The sequence below is a fragment of the Benincasa hispida genome, chromosome 10 (assembly GCF_027475165.1).
Source record: "Benincasa hispida cultivar pf3 chromosome 10, pf3_genome.v1.1, whole genome shotgun sequence".
NCBI classification, from domain to species: Eukaryota; Viridiplantae; Streptophyta; class Magnoliopsida; order Cucurbitales; family Cucurbitaceae; genus Benincasa; species Benincasa hispida.
The window spans coordinates 3,562,042-3,584,003 of record NC_143487.1 but is presented as its reverse complement, the minus strand read 5'-3'; the positions used below and the strand labels follow the sequence as shown (position 1 = coordinate 3,584,003).

At 31.4% G+C, this 21,962-nt stretch overlaps 1 protein-coding gene across 1 annotated transcript; it reads left to right on the top strand.

Moving 5' to 3' along the window:
- The first annotated feature begins 4,749 nt into the window (after positions 1–4,749).
- On the top strand, positions 4,750–7,600 carry LOC120087841 (Expp1 protein). Its single transcript, XM_039044772.2, has 3 exons — positions 4,750–5,380; positions 6,890–6,997; positions 7,107–7,600. The coding sequence occupies exons 1-3, from the start codon at positions 4,973–4,975 to the stop codon at positions 7,422–7,424; spliced, it is 834 nt and encodes a 277-aa protein (XP_038900700.1). The 5' UTR covers positions 4,750–4,972; the 3' UTR covers positions 7,425–7,600.
- The last annotated feature ends 14,362 nt before the right edge of the window (positions 7,601–21,962 follow it).

The following is a 21,962-nucleotide window of genomic DNA, read 5'->3' as shown; positions in this document are numbered from 1 at the left end:
TGGGAATTTATCATGGGAGAAAGAGGGTAGAGAATTTGGGACACAATTTGGATTGCACAAAACGACAAAGGTAAGGGTAGTATGAGATAAAAGGTATTTCCGATTTTAGCTGAGTTATCGGAGGCCTCTTTCAGCAGGACACCCTCGCTCGACGTCTCCACACGAATGGTCAAGATCTACCATTTGTAGTAGTTTACAACACTTGCAAACCTCTACAAAGCTGGTCGTATCCGTAGTGTCACCAAGATCAGGTGTCCCACCTTAATCCTTATACTACAGACTGATTTAGGTTATCATTTAAGGCATGATTCACTTGTATATCACATATACATGCTTAAGTTCACATAAGATAACTAAGGAGCTTTGTTTATTGGATATGAGTAAATGTCAGAATTAAATAACACTTATTTTATTCATTGAACAATGTGTATCTTTACACAACAACGAGACTCCGGGAGAATTAGGACACCAATCCGAACAGTAGGTATGGGTGGGGTTGTCGCCTAGACGATGGACTCATTGCGATCGTCTTATCTTTGGTCTGCAAAATCGATCTACATGATGAGGACTGGACAATCACTTTGTCTTTTGTCTGTGCGATCGTTCTATACGATGAGTTCTGAACGATCGTGTTGTCTTTCGACTATGCGATCATTTTAAACGATAGAGGCTGAACGATCGTTTTGAACGATGGGTGCTGAGCGATCGTATCGTCTGGCATATAGGCGATCGTTCTACACGATAGAAACTGAACGATCGTATTGTCTGTCGTCTGGGCGATCGTGCTAAACGATGGAGGCTGAGAGATTGCATTGTCTGTCATCTGTGCGATCATTCTCTACAATCATGTTGTCTCAGCGATCGTGGTGTCTCTTGTATGGTCTGTCGTATGGGCGGTCGTGCTAAACGATGGCTGTTTAGCAATTGTTGCCACGATCGTGGTGCATGATTGATTTGCAAACGGAAATTCCCTTTCATCAAACTTAACATGTCTGCTTGTTAGATCCTGCCTGATGGACTGAGGCATCTGTACCCTTTGTGATGCGATCTATGACCAATATACACACATTTCTCCGAGTGTAATTAGAATTTTTTTACTGTGATAAGGCCGTAGGTATGGATAGCAAGCACACCGGAAGGTCTTGAGATTAAGAAAATCAAGGTTAGAACCAAACAAAATGGTAGCGAGTGATTTATCTTGCAAAACTGAGGTAGGCATGCCATTAATGAGATAGGCAGTAGTGAAGAACGCCTCCCACCAAAAGCTTAAGAGCATGTATGCCTGTGCAAGCAGCGTAAGCCCTGTTTCTATGATATGTCGATGTTTGCGCTCGACCCTGCCATTTTGTGTTGAGGTATAAGGACAGGACTTTCAGACTGAAATGCCTTTGGACTGACAGAGATGGTGTATTTTGTCATATTCTTTCCCATCATCTGACAGTAATTTCTTTATTCCAGTGTTGAATTGAGTTTGTATTAGTTGTATGAAGTGTTGGAATGCTGCCAATATTTCACTTTTCTGTTTCAGAGGGTACAGCCACACATATCTGCTGTGATCATCTAATAATGATATGTAATATTTGTACCCATCAGTAGATTTAATACGAGCACGCCCCCATACATCAGTATGTATTAATTCAAACGTGTTAGAAGCACAAGATTGAGAATTAGGGAATGGTAAGGCAGATAATTTCCCAATTGACATGAATGACAAAACTCATTTCCTTCATTTGATTTAACTGGCAGTTTACATTATCTAATCACATAATCTAAGGTTTTTACTAATGGATCTCCTAGTCTCCTATGCCAAACAACTTTTGATTCAACTACATTGATCTAACTCCTGATAGAATTAAGGCAGTTGACTTGTTATTTTTGTATTGAGCAGATCCTCGGCCCTCTATAGTCTCATGTATCACTCCAACCCCTTAAAGTATGTATAGCCCTGGTCAAGCTCCTCTTTCAGCAATGTTCTGCCCGTTTCCTTGTCCTTAATGACACAACAGTCAGTGTGAAATTCAACAATCACAGCATTATCATGGGCTAACTTTGATATACTAATCAGATTCTTGGCTATATTAGGCACACATAAGACATCATTCAAGATAAATTCATTCCTTCTATCAGACAAGCAAGATTGACCAGTGTGAGATATGTGTAATTGTTCACCATTACCTACAGTTACCAGTTCATTACCTCCATATTCGGTTGGATTATTGATGTTGTTGTAGTCTTGAGTGACATGGTTGGTAGCCCCACTGTCAATGTACCAATTAGAATCTATTACTATCTCTGGTGTGGCCATGAAGGGGTTGGAGGGCTGAGCTGACGTGAACAGGTCAGTAGTATTATTGTTGGGGCCGACTGACCCTTGGATTCCTCTGCCTTGTCCAGTACTCTGTGAATATTCGTTGTCAAAATGATGATAACATACCAGGGCTGAGTGACCGTACTTCCTACACACTTGACATGTTGGTCTGTTTGAGTTGTTATTGTGGCCTCTTCCTCGACCACGACCATCTCCTTGTCCATTAAATGGATTATGATTGTTGTTATTGCCTTTGGAGTTGTTTCCCTACTATCGACTTCCATTGTATAAAGGATTGAAGTATGGCTTACCACCATTCAGATTCTTGTTGAATGCTACGTTGACAGAAGGTTGTTATGCAAAAGAACTATGTATTTTGATAGAGTTTTGATGCTCCAGTCATTTTTCATAAGATAGCAACTCATATTTCATATCTAACCATGATATACCTAGTTTACCTTGGATGCCTACTACAACCGGGTTGTATTCTTCATCTAGACCAAGAAGAACTTGTGAGATGAGGGCTCTTGTCGACACAGGGCTGTCTGCTTGTGCAAGATTGTCGAAGTGCAGCTTCATCAATTTGAGGTACTCACTCATCTTTTGGCCTCATTTTCTTGTATGTTGGAATAGCTGTCTTAAGTAATCCTCTTCAGCTCATGATTGAACTCTGAAAAGTTCCTGAATAGCTTGCCACAGTTCATTGGCATTTTCATATCCCATGAGTTGGACAACCATATCTGGTGCCATCGAGTTGTAAAGCCATCCCAGCAAGAGTTGGTCGACTGCAAGCCAAGCTTCATATTGCGGGTTGAATGATCGTTCCTCTAATGAACTTATTCTGTCATCGCTTGCCACTTGAGAACTTGAAGTTGCTTCAGAGGTGGTAAACAAATTCTTAACTACCTTGGTGAGCCACCTCCTTCCTCCACCCTAGCTTTGCCTTTTCCATTTCTAATTTCTTCTTTAACATTAGGAATCTCTTTATTTAATTATATATTTAATACATGCTATGAACTTATTTGTTTTATCATTCATTTCTACAAATATTTCCAAAATTCAAGCCAAGTGTTATTTTGAGGGAGGTGAAAACTATAGCAAATAAACGGTAAAGAAACACAAATTGATAAATAAAAAATCAAGATCAAAATTGTTACTCTTAGAGTCTGTCTGGTTCATAGATTTTTCATGAAATTTCAAACAAACATTTAATATGACTGTTTGTTTAATAGAATTAGTATTTTTAACATCCTGCACGATTATAGGACTTTCATGTCTGAGAGATGAAGAGTGAAGATATAGTCAATTGATTAATAAATTAATATCAATTATTCGTTATTAATTATTAAATATAACTATATTATTTAAATATAATAAATTTCAACTAATATCTCTACCATTAATATTTTGTGTCATCATGACTATTCAATATAATTTTTTAATTAATTATCTATATTGTAATTAATTTATATTAATTTAATTGTTTTTAGTAATTAATTTAAATATTTAACTATGTTTAATATAAGAATATTTATTTACTTTTGTTTTAATTGTGGAAGACATTAATTGTGTCATTGCATTTAATTAATTAAATAATTATTTATTTTTTACTTATATATACAAAACTGATATTTGAACACAAATATTTCATATCCAAACATTAATTATCTTGTACATCCAAACATAAACATTAATTATCTAACACATTTAAATCCTAGATATTTAATATTTATATTCGTGAAACAATATCTATGATCCAAATAGACCTCATAGGCTTGATATGATGAGTATTGAACGAGAGATATTGACGTTGGTAATCAAAATTATGACACGTATTTTGTTCATGAATTAAACAAATTGTGAGGTAGAGATTTGAGTGTCTTGTTTTATTGATTAGAGAATATATGTTTTAACTAGTTATCAAATGAACTTGTAAAGTGCGTAGGTGATTGTGCCTATGTGCTTGATTTTTATCATTAAACAATATTTTTCTTCAACATTTTGGGTTAGATGCTTCTATCATGGTGGAATGAGAAATGGGATATAAAAGAAGACAAAGGTGAAAAGTATAAGAACAAATGTATAAATAAGAGATATTCGAAGTTGAACAGAAAAATGAAGAGTGCACAATTATTGTAAATTAATTATTGCACCTAATTAAAAGTTGTCATGTAAAAAATTTATTATTTTTGTATGTGTAGAAGAAGGAGAGCATGAAACTAAATTGTACCTAAATAGTCTTCGAAGAAGACGACATAAAATAAGATAGAGACGAGGCGAGGGAGAAATTTTATGGTTTATTTGATGTTTTTGTAATCTAATGGCAAAAAAGAGAATTTCACTCCTAAAAAAGTTTTTTTGAAAAAACCACTTTTTAGAAAGCATGTCATTTTATAAAGTTACTTTAGGTTTTAATAATTTACAAGTTGGAGCTTCAGATTTCCACCGGTTGCAGGACCTAGAAAATGGCAATAAAAAAGTGTAATTAACGTTAATTAAAATATGATTAGCGTGCAATTATGTTTAGAGGGAGATTTAAAAACGGGAATCCGTATTTTCCCCCGACATAGATTTTTCAGTTGACGCCCGTTTTATTATTTCAATAATCCAGATTACTTACGACTTACAAAACCACACAGAAATTAATTTTCAAATCCTCCCAAGATGAACGATAAAAGAATTTCCACTTCTTTCAATCCTGATTCCTCTGCTTTACATCCCCCAATCCAAAAGGCGTCCGCAAAGCTTCCAATAGTGGCGACGATGAGATTCTTCGTCACAGTGCCGATGAAGCTTCTGCTCTTGCTAATGCCGCTGATAGTTCACTCTGAAGCTGCAAATACGAACAATGTATACCAACCTTGTGCAGACACCAAGATTCAGAGATCCGACGGATTCACCTTCGGAATCGCATTCTCTTCCAGGGACTCATTCTTCTCTAACCAGTCCCATCAGCTCTCGCCGTGTGACCGTCGTCTTTCTCTGGCCGCGCTCAACTCACAGCTTGCAGTTTTCAGACCTAGAGTAGACGAGATCTCACTTCTCTCCATCAATACTTCCGATTTCTTTCCGGTACTAACTCGATCTTGATTTTATGTCTCGGATTATTTTGAATACTCATATAGATCAGTGCAGTTTCTAATTTAATCGATGTTTTTTCTTCCGTTTTTCCTTCCATTTATAGTGGTTGGAATTAGGTTATGCTATTGTTTTCACGAGGATTTAACTTATGAGTTTCTTTTTAAGAAGATTTAGAGAAGTAAATGCTTTTAGTATATTGATTGCTGAAGAACTTGAAATTACATAGAGGTCGATAAGCCTCTTAAATACACAGATTAATTCCATTGCCTTGTGGAGCAGCGTTGCTGCCTTTACTTCTTGGGACTGGTCATGAGACCTACATTATCTGTTTAAATTTAAAAAATACACAGACTAATTAACCAAGGATTAGTAGGGAAGAGATTCACTAACCTAATTCTAATAAATGCTAAGTTAAGATAAACAAGTAAAGTAATAGTACTGATGGTACAAATTACAGTGAATAGATAAATGATTATACCTTAGCATTATGGATTCTTGATGTAACTTAATTCTTTGATTCGGACAGCCATCTTGTAAAATCATATATTACTCGGTCATGTCTTTCACTATATATTACACGGTGTCTTGTCTCTCAGTACCAGATTGCTTGGTATGAGTTTAAAATCTTGTTTGATGAAATGTGTTAGTGGACGAAACTAGATCGATAGTCTGCTTGTGTTCTTTGTTCTCACATTCTTCTCTTCCTTGGTTTTAACTTCGTAGTCTATGGCACAACGTCTCGTCTCTCAATGACAGATTACTTGTTATGAATTTAAAATCTTGTTTGATTAGATGTGTTCATGGAGAAAATTAGATAGATAGCACCTTCATGGTCTTCATTCTTGTTTCCATATTTTACTCGTTATGACCTTGCAATCTATGCCACCGAGTCTTGTCTATGAATATAATATCTCGTTTACGAAATGTGTCCGGGGAAACTAGATTATAAGTCTTGGTACTCATCATGTCTGTATTCAGCCGAGTAGTATTCATATGGCATTTATAGAATGATGAAGTTTTACGGTTCTCTTCATAACTGATGAATTCATTTTATGTCAAGTCCCCTCAGGTTGCAATTGCATTATCTTAAAGCTATAATGAATAATTGGTCCCCTACACAATCAAATGGCAAAGCATCATACGTTAGTGAAGTGTGGTGACTAAAATCATGTAATGGTTTTTGATTAATTAGGGATGGTGGCTTTCATGTTGACTACTTGCTTTGAATTTGATATCTTACGAGCTTTCTTGACACCCAAATGTCATAGAGTTAAGTGGATTATCCCATGATATTAGTCGAGGAGCGTTCTAGCTGGCTCATACACTTAAGGATATGGAAAAAATAAAGGGGGAGGGAGGTTTCTTATAATGCTGTTAAATGTCGATCCTTACTTGATTGCATCCCTAGTTGTTATAAAAGAATTCCCTGCTTCTTAATGCAACATCAATATAAGTAATAGAAATAGCCATAATATATACTTGATGGCCTACAATTTCCAGGATGCTTTTGGTGGTTACATGGTGGCTTTTGCTGGAAGAAAATACGCTGCAAGGTCTCAGCCTGCATTTGTTGCTAATAGCACGTTCATAGTGACAAGTTTCACCCTGGTAAGATTTAAAATCCTTTTACGGCAAAGCAGATGCTACAGAAGTTGTAGGTTTCGTTAGAAATGAAATTAAATATTCTGATGAATGAAATGGAATTTGGTGAGAGCAGGTACTTGAGTTTCAAAAGGGCAGGCTGCAGAACTTGTACTGGAAAAGAGATGGATGTGCTTCGTGCTCAGGCAAGTCAAGATCTAGTTATGTCTGCCTTAATAATCAGGATTGTGCCATCAGAACATCAAGTTGTAGGAACCGAGGGGGCAATGTGGATTGTAGTCTGGGAATACAGCTTACGTTTTCAGGCACGGATAAGCATCTTGCAGCACTGAACTCCTGGTATGAAGTAAAAAATCTTCGACAATATTCTCTCTATAGTGTGTATTCAAATCTCATGGATTCTCTTACTGGCCAGTACAACAGGTTCTTCTAATTACTTATTCTTCATACTCCTCTCAAGGTCTGTTGATTTATAACTTCTATTACATTTTGATGTTTATGATGGTCTGCCTGCTTAGCTTCGCTATACATTCTTTTGGTTCCCCTTCCCTTGTATGGGACATCCCATATGAAAATCTCTTTGAACTAATTGCTACCATTTAGCATATACTCCTGCTGTTTTGTTCTGGTTTTTCCTTTTTTAATTTTTATTTTTATAATTGAAATGGGCCATTTAGATCTCGTTTCATTGTCATCTAGATCTCATTTGGTAACTATTTAGTTTTTTAAAATTGTGTTTGTTTTCTTACAACTTCTTTACGGAGGGTTTCATTTTTATTAGCTAAACACTTGCATTCTTAACCAAATCCCAAAAAAAAAAAATAAGTTTTTTAAAAAGTACTCTTTTTTTTTTCCATAACTTTGCTTGGTTTTTGAAAACACTCGTTAACATTAGATAGCAAAACAAAGAAATCTTTATATAAGTTGTGTTTCTAAACTTAATTTCCAAATATCAAATGATTACCAAATAAGGTCCTAATTTTTGGATTTTGGTTTTTGAAAATTAAGTTTATAAACAATACTAGCCATTAGGTTTTTTTTTTTTGGTCTACATATCAAGAGTTGTTTAAATTCAAGCAAAGCTGTGGAAACTAAAACAAGTAGTTTTAAATTTTTGTTTTTTGTTTTTTGGAATCGGACTAAGAAATTGAATTCAAATGTTTATTTAAGAAAAGATAACAAAACATGAGTAAGAAATTGGGAGAAAACAAAAGCGCAAAGGATTCTCAAATGAGAAATGGGGTCTTAGCTTTGGATGAGGTAAATTTAATTATTTGGGATCTATTTGGTAATGAATTTAAAAGTGATTTATGAAAATGCAAGTTGAGACAAAATAAATTGATTGAGACTTTTCAAAAGCAATGTTTTGAGTCATATTCTAAAATAACAAAGGAATTTTGGAAAACTACTAAAAGTTGGTATTTGCGTTCTCGGACTATACATTTACATTACATTTCCTCTTCCTGAGGTGGTTACCATCTTTTTTCTCTGTCGTTTATCAACCTTGCATTCAAAACTATATTGAAGTATATTAAGAGATTGGTCTTTGAAGGCTTTCTCAACGAATCACAAACTTTATATCATTATTTGCACAACCATCATGTGTTGGTCTAATGGTAAATGGGGACATCTATAGTAGTCATCTTTTCTTGACATCCAAATATTGTAGGGTAAGACAAGTCGTCTCGTAAGATTAACCAAGGTGCACGTAAGTTGGCCTTGACACTTAGCACAAAAACAACCGGGCTAACTTTACATAACTGGCTTTGACAAATTAACAGTAGGTAAAATGTTAAAATATGTGGGCTCGGTACAAGGGAAATTTATACATATGACTAAAAAATTGGGTCGAAAATGTCAATGACCCAGTTTTTTTTAAAAAAATATATCGAATGATCCTTTGCTGACGTCAATTTCGGATGAAATTACTAAAATATATTCGTGCGCATGTGAAAAAACATTCGCTTCCGCTCGCTCTCATTAATGATCCATTTGCAAACATCCATGGAACAATAGGCCGTCTTCTTCTCCCCTCCCCACCTCCCCCTCGCCCATCTCGCTCTCTAATCCTGCTTTCGCCCGTCTTGCCCTCGTTTTCGTCGATCTCGCTCTCGCTGAAATTGCTTTTCTTTTTCTCACTCACAAAATCACTCTCCTCTCTCTCGTTCTTTTTGTTGTTCATAAAGTTGGTCGCATCGAAGCTGCTCGTGTGAACTCGTTGTGTTGGAGGAGAAGACGACAATGCCCAGATGAAAGAGATTCAGAGAAGAGACGACGTGCAGAGAGGGATAAAGGAAGAGGAAGAAAAATAAAAAGAAAAAGAAGAAAAATAAAAAAGAAGGGAGTTGGAGAAGAAAGAAGAACGAAAATAAAAAATAATAATAATAATAATAATAGGGAAAGAAAATATTGTAAATTCACACTATTATGAAATTAACAAAGAGAAAGACAATATTGTAAATTAATCAGCAAAGGACATTTTTTTTTTTCAAAATCTGGATAATTTGTCATTTTGAACCTTTAAAATGGGTTTTTTGCAATTTTCCTTTTGGGTTTCCCAAAAGACAAGTATCTGCGCGTGTGCTTTAAAATGTGAAATAAAAAATTTCAAGTAAAAAATCTCTTCAACTATTTAGTTTTTCAACTTGATATATAATGATCTGGTCACTATATTTTTTTAATTTTGCAATATTAAACATTAATGTGTAATAATATAGTTTATGTTGTGAATTTAAGGAGCACAGTGGAAATACGAATATAGAGAAAATATAATATAATAAAATAAATAAAAACATAAAATAACTAAAATTATAAAATTGGATAATATGAAAATTAGTGGAATTTTGAAGCGAAATTCTCACGGTGTGTTTTTAGAATCCACCAAATGTCTATTAATAGACAAAGTAGGAAGTAGGATGTATGTGCGTTCCACCAAATGTCACTATTTATAGACAAAGTGACAAGTAGGATGTATGTGTGTTTTTAAAATTCATCAAATTTCACTATTTATAGGGGGTAACACATGACTTTTGGGACACTAAGCAATGGGCATCCATTTATCATTATAATATTCATAATACTCCCCCTTAGATGCCCATATATATATATGAAATATGTCTTGTTAAAACCATACTAGGAAAATCCATTGGGAACAAATCCTAGTGAAGGAAAATAGTACATAATTCATATAATACATACTCCTAGAAGAATACAATATATTTACTCCCTCTCGTGAAAACATCACTTAAGATATTTGAGTCGCCGCATTCCACTGTTATACACTAATTTTTCAAAAGTTGCGCTTGGTAATGCCTTTATAAATAAGTCTACCAGGTTATCATTCGAACAAATTTGTTGTACAGTGATGTCATTCTCTTCAAGATCATGAGTGTAGAAAAGCTTCGGTGAAATATGTTTTGTTATATCTCCTTTAATATATTCTCATTCGATTTTGGCTATGCAAGTTGTGTTGAGATCTAGTTTTGTGTGGATCAGATAAATATCCAGACCCATATCGATTGTTCCTCGGAGACAACAGAGTATATGCTTAACTCCATTCCAATGTTTTTTGTAGGATAATAACTATATCTAGCTAATAAATTTACTGAAAATGCAATATCTGGTTTTGTATTATTAGCAAGATACATAAGTGCACCAATTGCACAAAAATATGGTACTTCAGGACCAGGAAATTATTCATTATCTTCTCGAGGTCGAAATATATCTTTATTCATATCCAATGAACGGACTTCCATAGGAATATTTAATGGATGTGCTTTGTCCATATAAAATATTTTCAAAATTTTTCCGGTATAAGTTGAATGATGAATAAATATTCCATCTGTTAAATGCTCAGTTTGCAAACCAAGACAAATTTTTGTTTTTCCGAGATCTTTCATCTCAAATTATTTCTTAAGATATTCTATTGCCTTTGAAAGCTCTTCAGGAGTTCCAATTATATTCAAGTCATCAACATATACAGTTATAATAGTAAATCCTGATTGTGATTTTTTTTATAAAAACACACAGACATATTGGATTATTTTGATATCCTTCTTTCAATAAATATCCAATCAAGCGATTGTACCACATCTATCCTGATTATTTCAATACATATAGTGATCTCTGTAACTTTACTAAATACCATTCCTGGAAATTTGATGTGTATGTTACAGGTACCTTAAATTCTTCTGAGATTCTCATATAAATATCATTATCATGAGATCCATATAAATATGTTGTGACTACACCATAAGGTGCATATCTAGACTTTTATACACAGTCAAGCCAATTAAATATCTGAATGTAATTGCATCCACCACCGGAGAATACGTCTTCTCGAAATCAATATCAGTTCTTTGTGAAAAACCTTGTGCAACTAATCTTGCTTTATACCTTGTGACCTTATTCTTTTCATTTCTTTTCCTCACAAATACCCATTTGTATCCTACATGTTTAACACCTTTTGGTGTTCGGACTACTGGTCCAAAACCCTGATATTTTGAAAGCGAGTTTAATTATGCCTCGGTTGCTTCATTATACTGAAGCCAATCTTTTCTATGTCGACATTATTTGACAGATTTTGGTTCATGATCCTCATTTTCAAATATAATATCAATAGCAACATTATACGCACAAAATGTTGTCAATAATTACATTAGTTCGATTTCATCTTTTTCCTGTCATGACATAGTTTATTGAAATCTCATTATTATCTTTAGGTATTTCACCTTCATAACTAGTTATGTTGAGGATTTCTTTATGAGTATTTACCTCCACAACCAAGTTATTTTTCACTATTAATTATTTTTCGTTTCCAAGGATTTTTATCTTTGAAACCCACTGGCCTACCACGCTTCTGACATGTTCCATACTCATTAGTGACAATTTGTTGTATTGGGATACCATTTTTTTATGGAACATTTGCAGCTGGTATATGTGATTTAGTTACTCTCTGAACCTATAAATGCATATGGTAATTGATTTGTTATATTTTGCAAATGAATTGTTTTTTGAACTTAAAGTTCACATTAATTTGTACGGGAATCTAAATGAGACAATAACAATGCATTCCATGTAATTTCTTTTTCCAACTTCTTAATTTCTCCCCTAAGTTGGAAAATTTGTCTCATTAAAATGACAATCAACAAATCGTGCAGTAAATATATCACCCATCAGAGACTCGAGATATTTAATAATTGATGGGGAATCATATCCAACATATATTCCTAACCTCTTTTGAGAACCCATCATAGTGTGTTGTGGTGGAGCAATTGGAACATATACTGCGCATCAAAAAAATTTTAGATGGGAAATATTTGGCTCATGACCATAAGCTAACTGTAATGGCGAGTACTTATGATAAGCTACTGGCCTAATGCGTATAAGTGACACTGCATGTAAAATAACATGTCCACATACAGATGAGCGAAGCTTAGCTCTCATAAGTAATGGTCTCTTAATTAATTGCAAACATTTTACAAAGGATTATGCTAAACCATTTTGTGTATGAACATGAGCTACAGGATGTTCAACACTTATCTCAATTGACATACAATAATTATCAAAAGCTTGGGATGTAAATTCACCAACATTATCAAGACAAATGATTTTAATTATATTATCAGGAAATTGTACTCTTAACTTAATTATTTGAGCAAGTAATCTTGCAAACCAAAAATTTCGACTCGTTAATAAACACACGTGTAACCATCTACTGGATGCATCTATTAATACCATAAAATATCTAAATGGTTCACTTGGTGGGTTAATGGGTTCACATATATCACCATGAATTCGTTCTAAAAATACAGGCGATTCAATCCTCACTTTAGCCAATAATGGTCTAATTATCAATTTTTCTTGAGAGCAAGCATCGCATGATAATTCATTAGATTGAATAATCTTATGGTTCTTCAATGAGTATCCATTTGAATTCTCAATAATTCTCCTTATTATTATAGATCCTAGATGACCCAATCAATCACGTCAAATTGTAAATATGTATGGATTCATGAACTTCAGGTTAATTCTTGCATATGTTTCAACTACTCGTATATGAGTATGATACAATTTAGAAGATAAAGCAGGCAACTCTTCTAATATACGTTTTCATTTGAGACAGTGGATATGATATATAAATATTCCACATTATTCTTACTATCAGTCTCAATATGATAACCATTACAACGTATATCTTAAAAACTTAGAAGATTTCTTTTTTATTGACTAGAGAACAATGCATTGTCAATTGTAGATTTTGTCCCTCTAGGCAAAATAATATTTGCTTTTCCAAAATCTTCGATCAAGTTTGTAGAACCTGATATTATATTTACTTATGTTTTAAGCATTGTCAATTTGGAAAAGTATTTTTTATTTGTAAGTATTGTATGTGTAGTTGCATTGTCTGCCATACATAGATCTTCTTTGCTCATTTTTTAAACACCCAACATATGAAAATGATTCATGTTGCTTTATTAAAAGAAAATAATTACAATAAGAAAAACAACACTTAAAATATACGAAATATACTGAAAAACATGAAGATAGATAAAAGAAAACAATAACATTAAGTCTAGATGTTCTCAAAATCAAAACAAACACTTGATGTGCCACCAACTGTGTCAATCTTCTCTTCAGGAGATTCAAAAAAGTCCGCCACATCCAAATTTGTCATATGGGATGGGTCAAATATGTCATTATCCTAGTATGCAAAATTTGCTTCCACATTTTTCTCTTTTTCCTTCATGGAGGCTTGATAGAAGTTAACTAAGTGTTTTGACGTACGACAAGTATATGACTAATGCCCAGTCATTCCACATCGGAAGCATTTATTTTTTACACTTTTTGAACTCTTATCTCGTGAAAATTCTCCTTTATGATCATCATTTTGTGTGGTCATTTTGAAATTTAAACGATTAAAACGACTACTAAGAAAATAATAATGATTTCTTCCTCTGCCACGGTCACGACCTTGACTGCAACCACGATCTCGACCACGATTATTATTAAGATTCACAGCATTCACTTCAGGAAATGATGTCGTTCCGATTGATCGAGATTCATGTTTTTTTTTTTTAATCATAACTCGTTATTTTGTTCAACCACGAGAATACATTAAATTAATTCATAATACTGTTTAAAACCTTTCTCGCGATACTACTGTTGCAAGAGCATATTCGATACATGAAATGTAGAAAATGTCTTATCTAACATATCGACATCAATAATTTTCTCTCTCCATAACAATAATTTCGAGCTGACTTTAAATAATGCGGAGTTATAATCACTTATTGATTTGAAATCTTGTAGCCTCAAGTGCATTCACTCATAACGAGTTTTAGGAAGAATAACTATTTTTTTATGACCATACCTTTCTTTTAAATTTTTTCACAAGATACATGAATCTTTTATTGTAATATACTTCATTTTCAACCCATTGTGGAGATGATGACGAAGGAAAATCATAGCTTTTGACTGGATGTCGTATTTCTTTCTTTAATAGTCTCCTCAAGATTCATAGCATCCAGGTCGATTTTGGCATCAAGTACATATGACAAATAATTATTGTCATTAATATCAAGGGCAAAAAATTCTAATTTTTTTAGATTTGTCATGGCAGCACTATCATAAAATATTGTAATCATGTTAGAAATTTAATAGATATTGAATATGAAAAATAACATTAAATTTATTAATTATAACGAAGAGGGAAAAATCAACATACCTTTTAGACTTACTTTTAGCGGAAAAAACGATAGGAACTCGTGCTGATAACGTGTTGTGAATTTGAGGAGTACAACAGAAATATGGATATAGAGAAAATATAATATAAAATAATATATTTATATAATAATATTAAATATATAGAATATAATATAAAACAAAATAACTAAAATTATAAAATTAGATAATATGAAAATTAGTGGAATTCTCACCCATGTATGTGTATTTTTAAGATCCACAAAATGCCACTATTTATAGGCAAAATGGCAAGTAAGATGTGGACTTACATGCACACCAATAATGAATAATTACAAGACACATGGACAACAGGAGGTTTTTGGGACACTAAACAATGGACATTTATTTATTATTATAATATTCATAATAGTATATGTATTTTAAAATTTTCAACCATTTTAGTTCTTATCATAAAAATCAGTGTTTGAAATTAGATGAGATTTCTATCTAAGTAAAATGAATAAACTAAATATGAATTCAGTATGTTTTAAAACTTCCCCCACTTGATTTAAAAGATATTAAATTATTAGTTGAAACACCATCATTCCTGGTGTCCATATCTAATTTAAAGAATCTGTCTTCATAATATAATATCAACTATAAATTCCTTCCAATTAAATTATAAATCTAGTTCCTTAAACTACAAAAGTTCCATCTATTTAATTCTCGAATGTTTCAAACTTATAGATTTGGTTAATGAACTTTCATTTTAAAAAAAAACATGGATGTAGTAGATATAAAATGAAAAAAAAATTAGAGTTTCACTGAACAAATTTTAAATTTAAATCTAATATATCAATTAATTTTTAAATTTTAAATTTATGACGAACTTAATAGATAGATAATTAAAAATTTAAAAATTTATTAAACACTCTTCAGACTTCAACAATCAACATTATGTTTGTATAACTTTTATTCCATTTTTAACTATTAAATGAAGGTTGCTTTGATTGAGTTATCTCAATAAACAAACTATAACTATTCGTCAATCTATGGCTATCTCAAACTACGTGCCATTATTTGACTTCACTTTTTTTCTTTTTCTTTTTTTTTTTAGGAATTTTCGAGGAATTGACTTCTACTTATATATATATATATATATTATGAACTACTTAAAGATATTGAGCTTGCCAATTCATAAAATGTATTAATTGACCTTAATTAACTACTAGTATAAAATAATGAAAAACAACAATTGCTATCCTATGGAGCGCATTTATTCAACTTATTATTATTGTTGTTCTTTGTATTAGGGCATTTAATTCAACTTATAAAAGATATACGTCTCATTTAGTTCTTAAACTTTTATAAATGGAAGAATAAAAATTAGTTTAAAATCTATAACAATTTAGTCTTTATTGTAAAAAATTAATGATAAGATTTAATACATAAATAAACCGTTAAAGTAATTAAAAACTCAATATTTTTATGTAAAATATAAAGTCTACATCATAAAATATTAAAAATTGACATCAAATGTTTATAAAAAATTTTAACCGAGGAACTAAATTGTTACAACTTTGAAAGTACAAGGATTAAATTGTTATTAAAATTTAGGGACCAAATCGTTGCAAAATTGAAAGTATAGGGACCAAATCGTTACAAATCAAAGTTTGGGACTAAATTGTTACTCTCAAGAAAGTTTCAGGACTAAAAGTGATTATTAACCTTAATTGTAAATACCAATTCGAATATGGTTCCAAAAAAAAAAATAATTATAAGAAAATATTATTTATTAACATGTTGGTTAAGATGATTTAAATTTACCTTCACTCAGGTCTCTTTGGATTGACTCATGAAAAAAGTGTTTTTCAAAAAACCCATTTTTATTTAAACACTTTTAATAAAAAATTTGAAATACACTCAAAAAACTATTTTTAGTGGTTGCCAAACACTCCAACTTTTTCAGAAATGACTTACTTATTAAACTAAACACTTGAAGATGCATTTCAAACACACCTTTCAATTTTTAGGTCAATAAATAATTTAAGAGATTGTTGGATAAAAGGTAAATCTGACATCTTAAGAAAATGAAGTATTATAACTTTAAATCTATATGGAATGTTGAAAATACAAAACTAAAATAATTAACAAGAAGAAAATGACTTCTTCTAATGCAACTAGGAAAAAAGCATCCAAAATCTCTTCATATATACATACACACATACAAACATACTTTGTACTTTGCACTTTGTACTCTTTTTTTCTTTGCTAGGGTTTTCTTAAAGGTGAATGTTCTGAGTTACATAAAAGCTTGGGGTTGTGTTGTGTTGTTTGTAGGGTATACAGTGCCCCCAACAGAATGGAAAAGACTTTATTCTTAAAGCACTTGACATCAAAATGTTACCCCACTCACCAAATCACCCCATTACTTTTCACATCCCTACAACCTTACGTCCCTTCTTCATCTTCAACTTTTTTCCATTTTAATTTTGATTACTCTAATTGGCTACTTCTTCATGTTTTTAGGAATTTGTTAATTTAAGATGTGTTTGTTTAATTTTTCAAGCGTTTAGTTTTTAAAATATATAAGTCAATTTAGAAAAAAAATTGATGTGTTTGATAACCACTCAACATAGCTTTTGAAACGGTTTCGTAAGATAGTTTTTATTAAATTTACCATGCACTCTTTTTATTTGTTTTATGATGGATTTTTTTTAGAATAAGTGGTAAGAAAATAAACACATATTTTAAAACCATAATAAGGATATTGCAAGAAAACAAACACAATTTTCAAAAATTAAAAAAAAAAAAAAAAAAAAAGTTAGCAAATGTAGGTTTTTTTAAGGCAAAAAGACAAAAACAAACTATAAGATTATATCACGAGACACCAACAGAATAAACCACTCAAGATGAAAAGTATGAAAAATTGAGGACTCTAGCTCCTCTAAACCCTTATGAGTGGAAAAGTGCGCCAAATAATATTTTGACTACTGCAGATGCAAGAAGTGATGAAATATCTCATTTAGAAAGAAAAAGTTCTCCTCATTAATTAATGAAGTGCGTACAAGAGTATTTATAGAAAAAGAAATATAGAAAATAATAATAAAACACACCATACTAGAAAGCTAAACAGATTTAAAACTAATTGCAACTAATTAGTTATTATCCTCCCTCAAACATATGTTGTATAAGGCAAAAGTTTGGAACGAAAAAACTGCAGTCGGATACTAGTGTGAGGCTTTGTAAACAAGTCAACCAATTGATTTTCAATAGAAATATACTGTAAATTAATGTCTCGATGAACAACACGCTCTCGAATAAAATGAAAATCTATTTCAACATGCTTCGTACAACTATGAAAAACATAATTTTGAGACAATTGTATGGTAGAATCATTGTCACTAAGTAATAAAGGTGCTTGAGAACTAAAAACATAAAGATCCTTAAGACCTTAACGAAGCCAACTTAATGGCTTTAGATGCTAAGGCTCGATATTCAGCTTTAGTAGAGCTCCAAGACACTATAAACTGTTTCTTAGCTCCCCATGAAATTAGATTTGACCATAGAAAAATGACAAAACCGAAGATAGATCTTCTATACATAGGATCACCAACCCAATCAGAGTCTGAGTAAGCACATAGATGATGAAAATCTTTGTCTGACTTCTTGAAAAAGAACCCAAAATCAAAGGTGCCAATAAGATATCTGAGCACTCTTTTTGTAGCAATTAAGTGAGAATGTGAGGAGTATGCATGTATTGAGATAAATTGCTGACAATATAACTAAAAGTTCAGGTCTACTAAATATTAGATAATGAAGAGCACCAATTAAGATCCGATAACTTCGAGAATCACCAGCAGAATAAGACAAATTCGTATAAAAAAGTTGTATTAATATATATATATATATATAGATAGATTTGAATGTTGTACTAAACAAAACCATCTAGAAGTTTAGTGTGGAAAAAAAAAAAAACAAAGTCAAAGATTTGAATGTTGAACATCCAAAAACATTGGGCATTAAATGTTGATAAAAATAGATGACCCCCAAACATGAATTAACGACCCCATGGACCGACTTTATTTGTTATCCGGTCAATAATGAATGTATATCCCTAATGGAAATTCTAAATTTAAACCTTTTTTATTTTTATTTTTTTCCTTTTTCGAGAATCTCTCCTTTATGCTACAAAAAGTCATAATTTCATTTCCCAAATATTACTCCTGACCCATTAATATTTTACTCAACAAACCTTTATATAGTGGATCTTTATTTAATATTCAAATTTCATAAAATATTGTTTTAATTAGTATTTACAGATTACCTCGAAATTTGGAGGAATTTTTCAAGCTATCCATACATGCATATATACTTTCAAATTTGCCAATTCAAATATTGAAATTTCAAATTCTTATGACCAAAAGACTGCACATTTTTTCTTATTATGTAATTCATTTAGACCTAATGAGAGTCTCCAACTAATTTCAAATATATCAAATTATAAATTTAGTTATTATACTTTTTTTAGGAAAATTCTTATAAACAAAAAAAATTCCAAAAATATTTATACTTTGTACCAAAAAGTTACTTTTTATCTATCATTTTATTTTTAAATTTAGAAAATGTTTCATAATTTTCCACTTGTTCTTCTATTAATATACCATGGTTGAATGTTCTCGCAAGTGTTTTTTCGTCCTAAGTAAAATCACTTTAAGCTAAACTCATAATATTTGAAGATGTGATTTTTTGAAAAGGTTAAAACACCAAAATCTATTTTGTGAAAATGACACTTTTAATTCATTTTTGGCGCAATAGATCTTTAAGAAAACACTTAATGATATTTTTAAGAGTATATAGCTATTCATTGTGATTTAATACATCATAAAAAAATGTTAAGATGTTAACATGTAAAAATGTTTTTGCTTCAATCACTTTCACTTCAAAAGTACCCACCAAGATATATTAGTTAGTTTCTATTATTTTAACGGACAATAACATAATAACACACCCATGTGGCACATATATCTAGAGTAGTTAGTTCATTAACAGTGTCAACAATGATATTTAGATAGAAAACACATCTTAAAATTCATAAATGTAATAAATGCACCTATTTTAATGCTTGACAACGAAATAGTCATAATGATAAAAGTAGATTGAAATTCGACATTTTTAAACTAAGAAAAATGCACTAATTTAAACCCATATTAAAAACAATACATACAAAAAAGAAAAAAAAAAAAAAAGTTTTTCACAGCCCTTTGGTAGGTTTGCATATTCAATATAATCTTGAAAACACATATACTTAAAAGGTACTTTCTAAATGTGATTTTAAAGAGAAAAATAAATACTTTTAATTAAAAGCACTAATTTCAAAAAGCCATTCCTAAATTCATTATGGATTTAGACGAGTTAACCTGAAAAAAAAAAGGGGGGGTGGAAATCAGATAGTTACACGGCTGAGAGACTAGAGAGCATTGAAAAAGCCAATTTTAGAAAGAAAGCATTAAATTCAAACATAGTGTGATAAAAAAAGAAAAGAAATTCACTTTAGTGATTGGCTTTTGAAAAAAGTGACACGTTTAATCCAAATTAAAGTTCTATTGTTTTTATAGATACATACAATAAACGAACACATGCTGCCAATGCATGCATGGACTTCACCACGCTTTTTAATTACCATATTTTTTTTCGTAATTATGGCAGTTCCCAAAATCCAACTACATGGAACCCTGCCGAATGACCTCTCATGAATTATATTATTTATATTTTTCCCAAAATATTTTTTGTTTTTTTTTTTTAAAACAAAACGGTAAGAAATAGTAAATATTATAACAAATAAGGATTTCACTAGTTAACGGTAAATTATAAATAGTTGTAATCATCACTATTATATTTGGAGCCTCGGTTACAAACTAGGCTATAGTAGCTCACTCCACTAATTTCAAGTTGGCGGTCTAAACACTCTAACTCCTTTCAGTTTTCTTAACATCCCTATGTCACAAATTCTTCTTATTTCATTTTATTATATTTTTTTTTCGTGTGGTTGAAGTGAGGTGCATGAACATGAATGCATTTGTCAAGTATTGCTTGAGCAAAAAAATTCATCATAAATATTTTTTTCCGAAAAATTTAATCTATATCCATTGTATTGATTAAAACTACTGAATAATAATTATATCAATCAAACTTTAAACTTTGATTAATGATTCGCTTTTGACCATTGCGTGATTTTAGAGCTATTTTCACTTGATTTTGTTCCGGTCTATTTTCACTTAAAATCACTTTAATTAAAAGTATTCTTCTTCAAGAATCCTACCAAAGTAGGCAAAACAAATTATTGCATAATTTTTTCTCAATAATTTGAGAAACATTGAGAAGACATATATATACCTATATATCTTTCTCTCTTATAAATGCATTTTCTTTGAAAGTTATCATTCAAACAATAATTATAAACAAAGACACTATTTATTTTGAGAGTTTTAGTTTTATCTATAAGGAGTTACACTATTGAAAATTTATTCAAAAAACTATCTCAAATGCAAATGTTTCGTAACAACCGTTGAGTGCATATAAAAATTTCAAATTACTTCTCTCTCATACATCAAACTGTAAAGAGAAAAAAACAACACACTATGACGGTCTTATCGAATAATTTCTCATATAGTTGCGAAGTACAACAAGAAGAGAGGATTGCTACGTGATGGAGATGAGTGAATGAGAGAACAAGATAGATAATTGGTTGACTTATATGAAAGTTTTTTCCTAATCTACCATATCATCCTTACTATTAACAAATCAACTAACAAAAGAAAAAAAAATATCAACTAGCCGTGGTTGTTGTAGCCATAAGAAGGGAAAAAAAGCAACATTAGAGGCTAAATATAATAATTTTACAAACTTTAGGGATTAAATTCATAATTTTTAGAAAGGCAGGAAATTGAACAAAAACAATGATAACGTTCGTTATAGTAGACAATAATATACTTGTATGAACTTTTAACCTTGGAAAAATAAAAGAACATGTAGCATGAGGGGCTATTTATGTAATTTGGCCTGGACAAAAAATGATTTAAGAAAAATAGAATATATATTTTTAAAATAACCTCCAATAATATCGAAGTTTTACTTTTATATTGGTCAATTTTAAATTTGTTTTAAAATGAAAACAGAGCATTTATTTTATTCGACTTGCTCGCTTTACTTTGGAGTTTGTGAATCTAATTTCATCCTCAATAAAAGGAAAATGATCTCTTCATCAACCAATCATAAATTTTCGAAC

Coding starts and splice junctions, on each gene's coding strand:
- LOC120087841 (XM_039044772.2), top strand. CDS start 4,973: ATGAACGATAAAAGAATTTCCACTTCTTTCAATCCTGATTCCTCTGCT. Junction 5,381..6,889: donor ATACTTCCGATTTCTTTCCG/GTACTAACTCGA, acceptor TACAATTTCCAG/GATGCTTTTGGTGGTTACAT. Junction 6,998..7,106: donor TAGTGACAAGTTTCACCCTG/GTAAGATTTAAA, acceptor TGGTGAGAGCAG/GTACTTGAGTTTCAAAAGGG.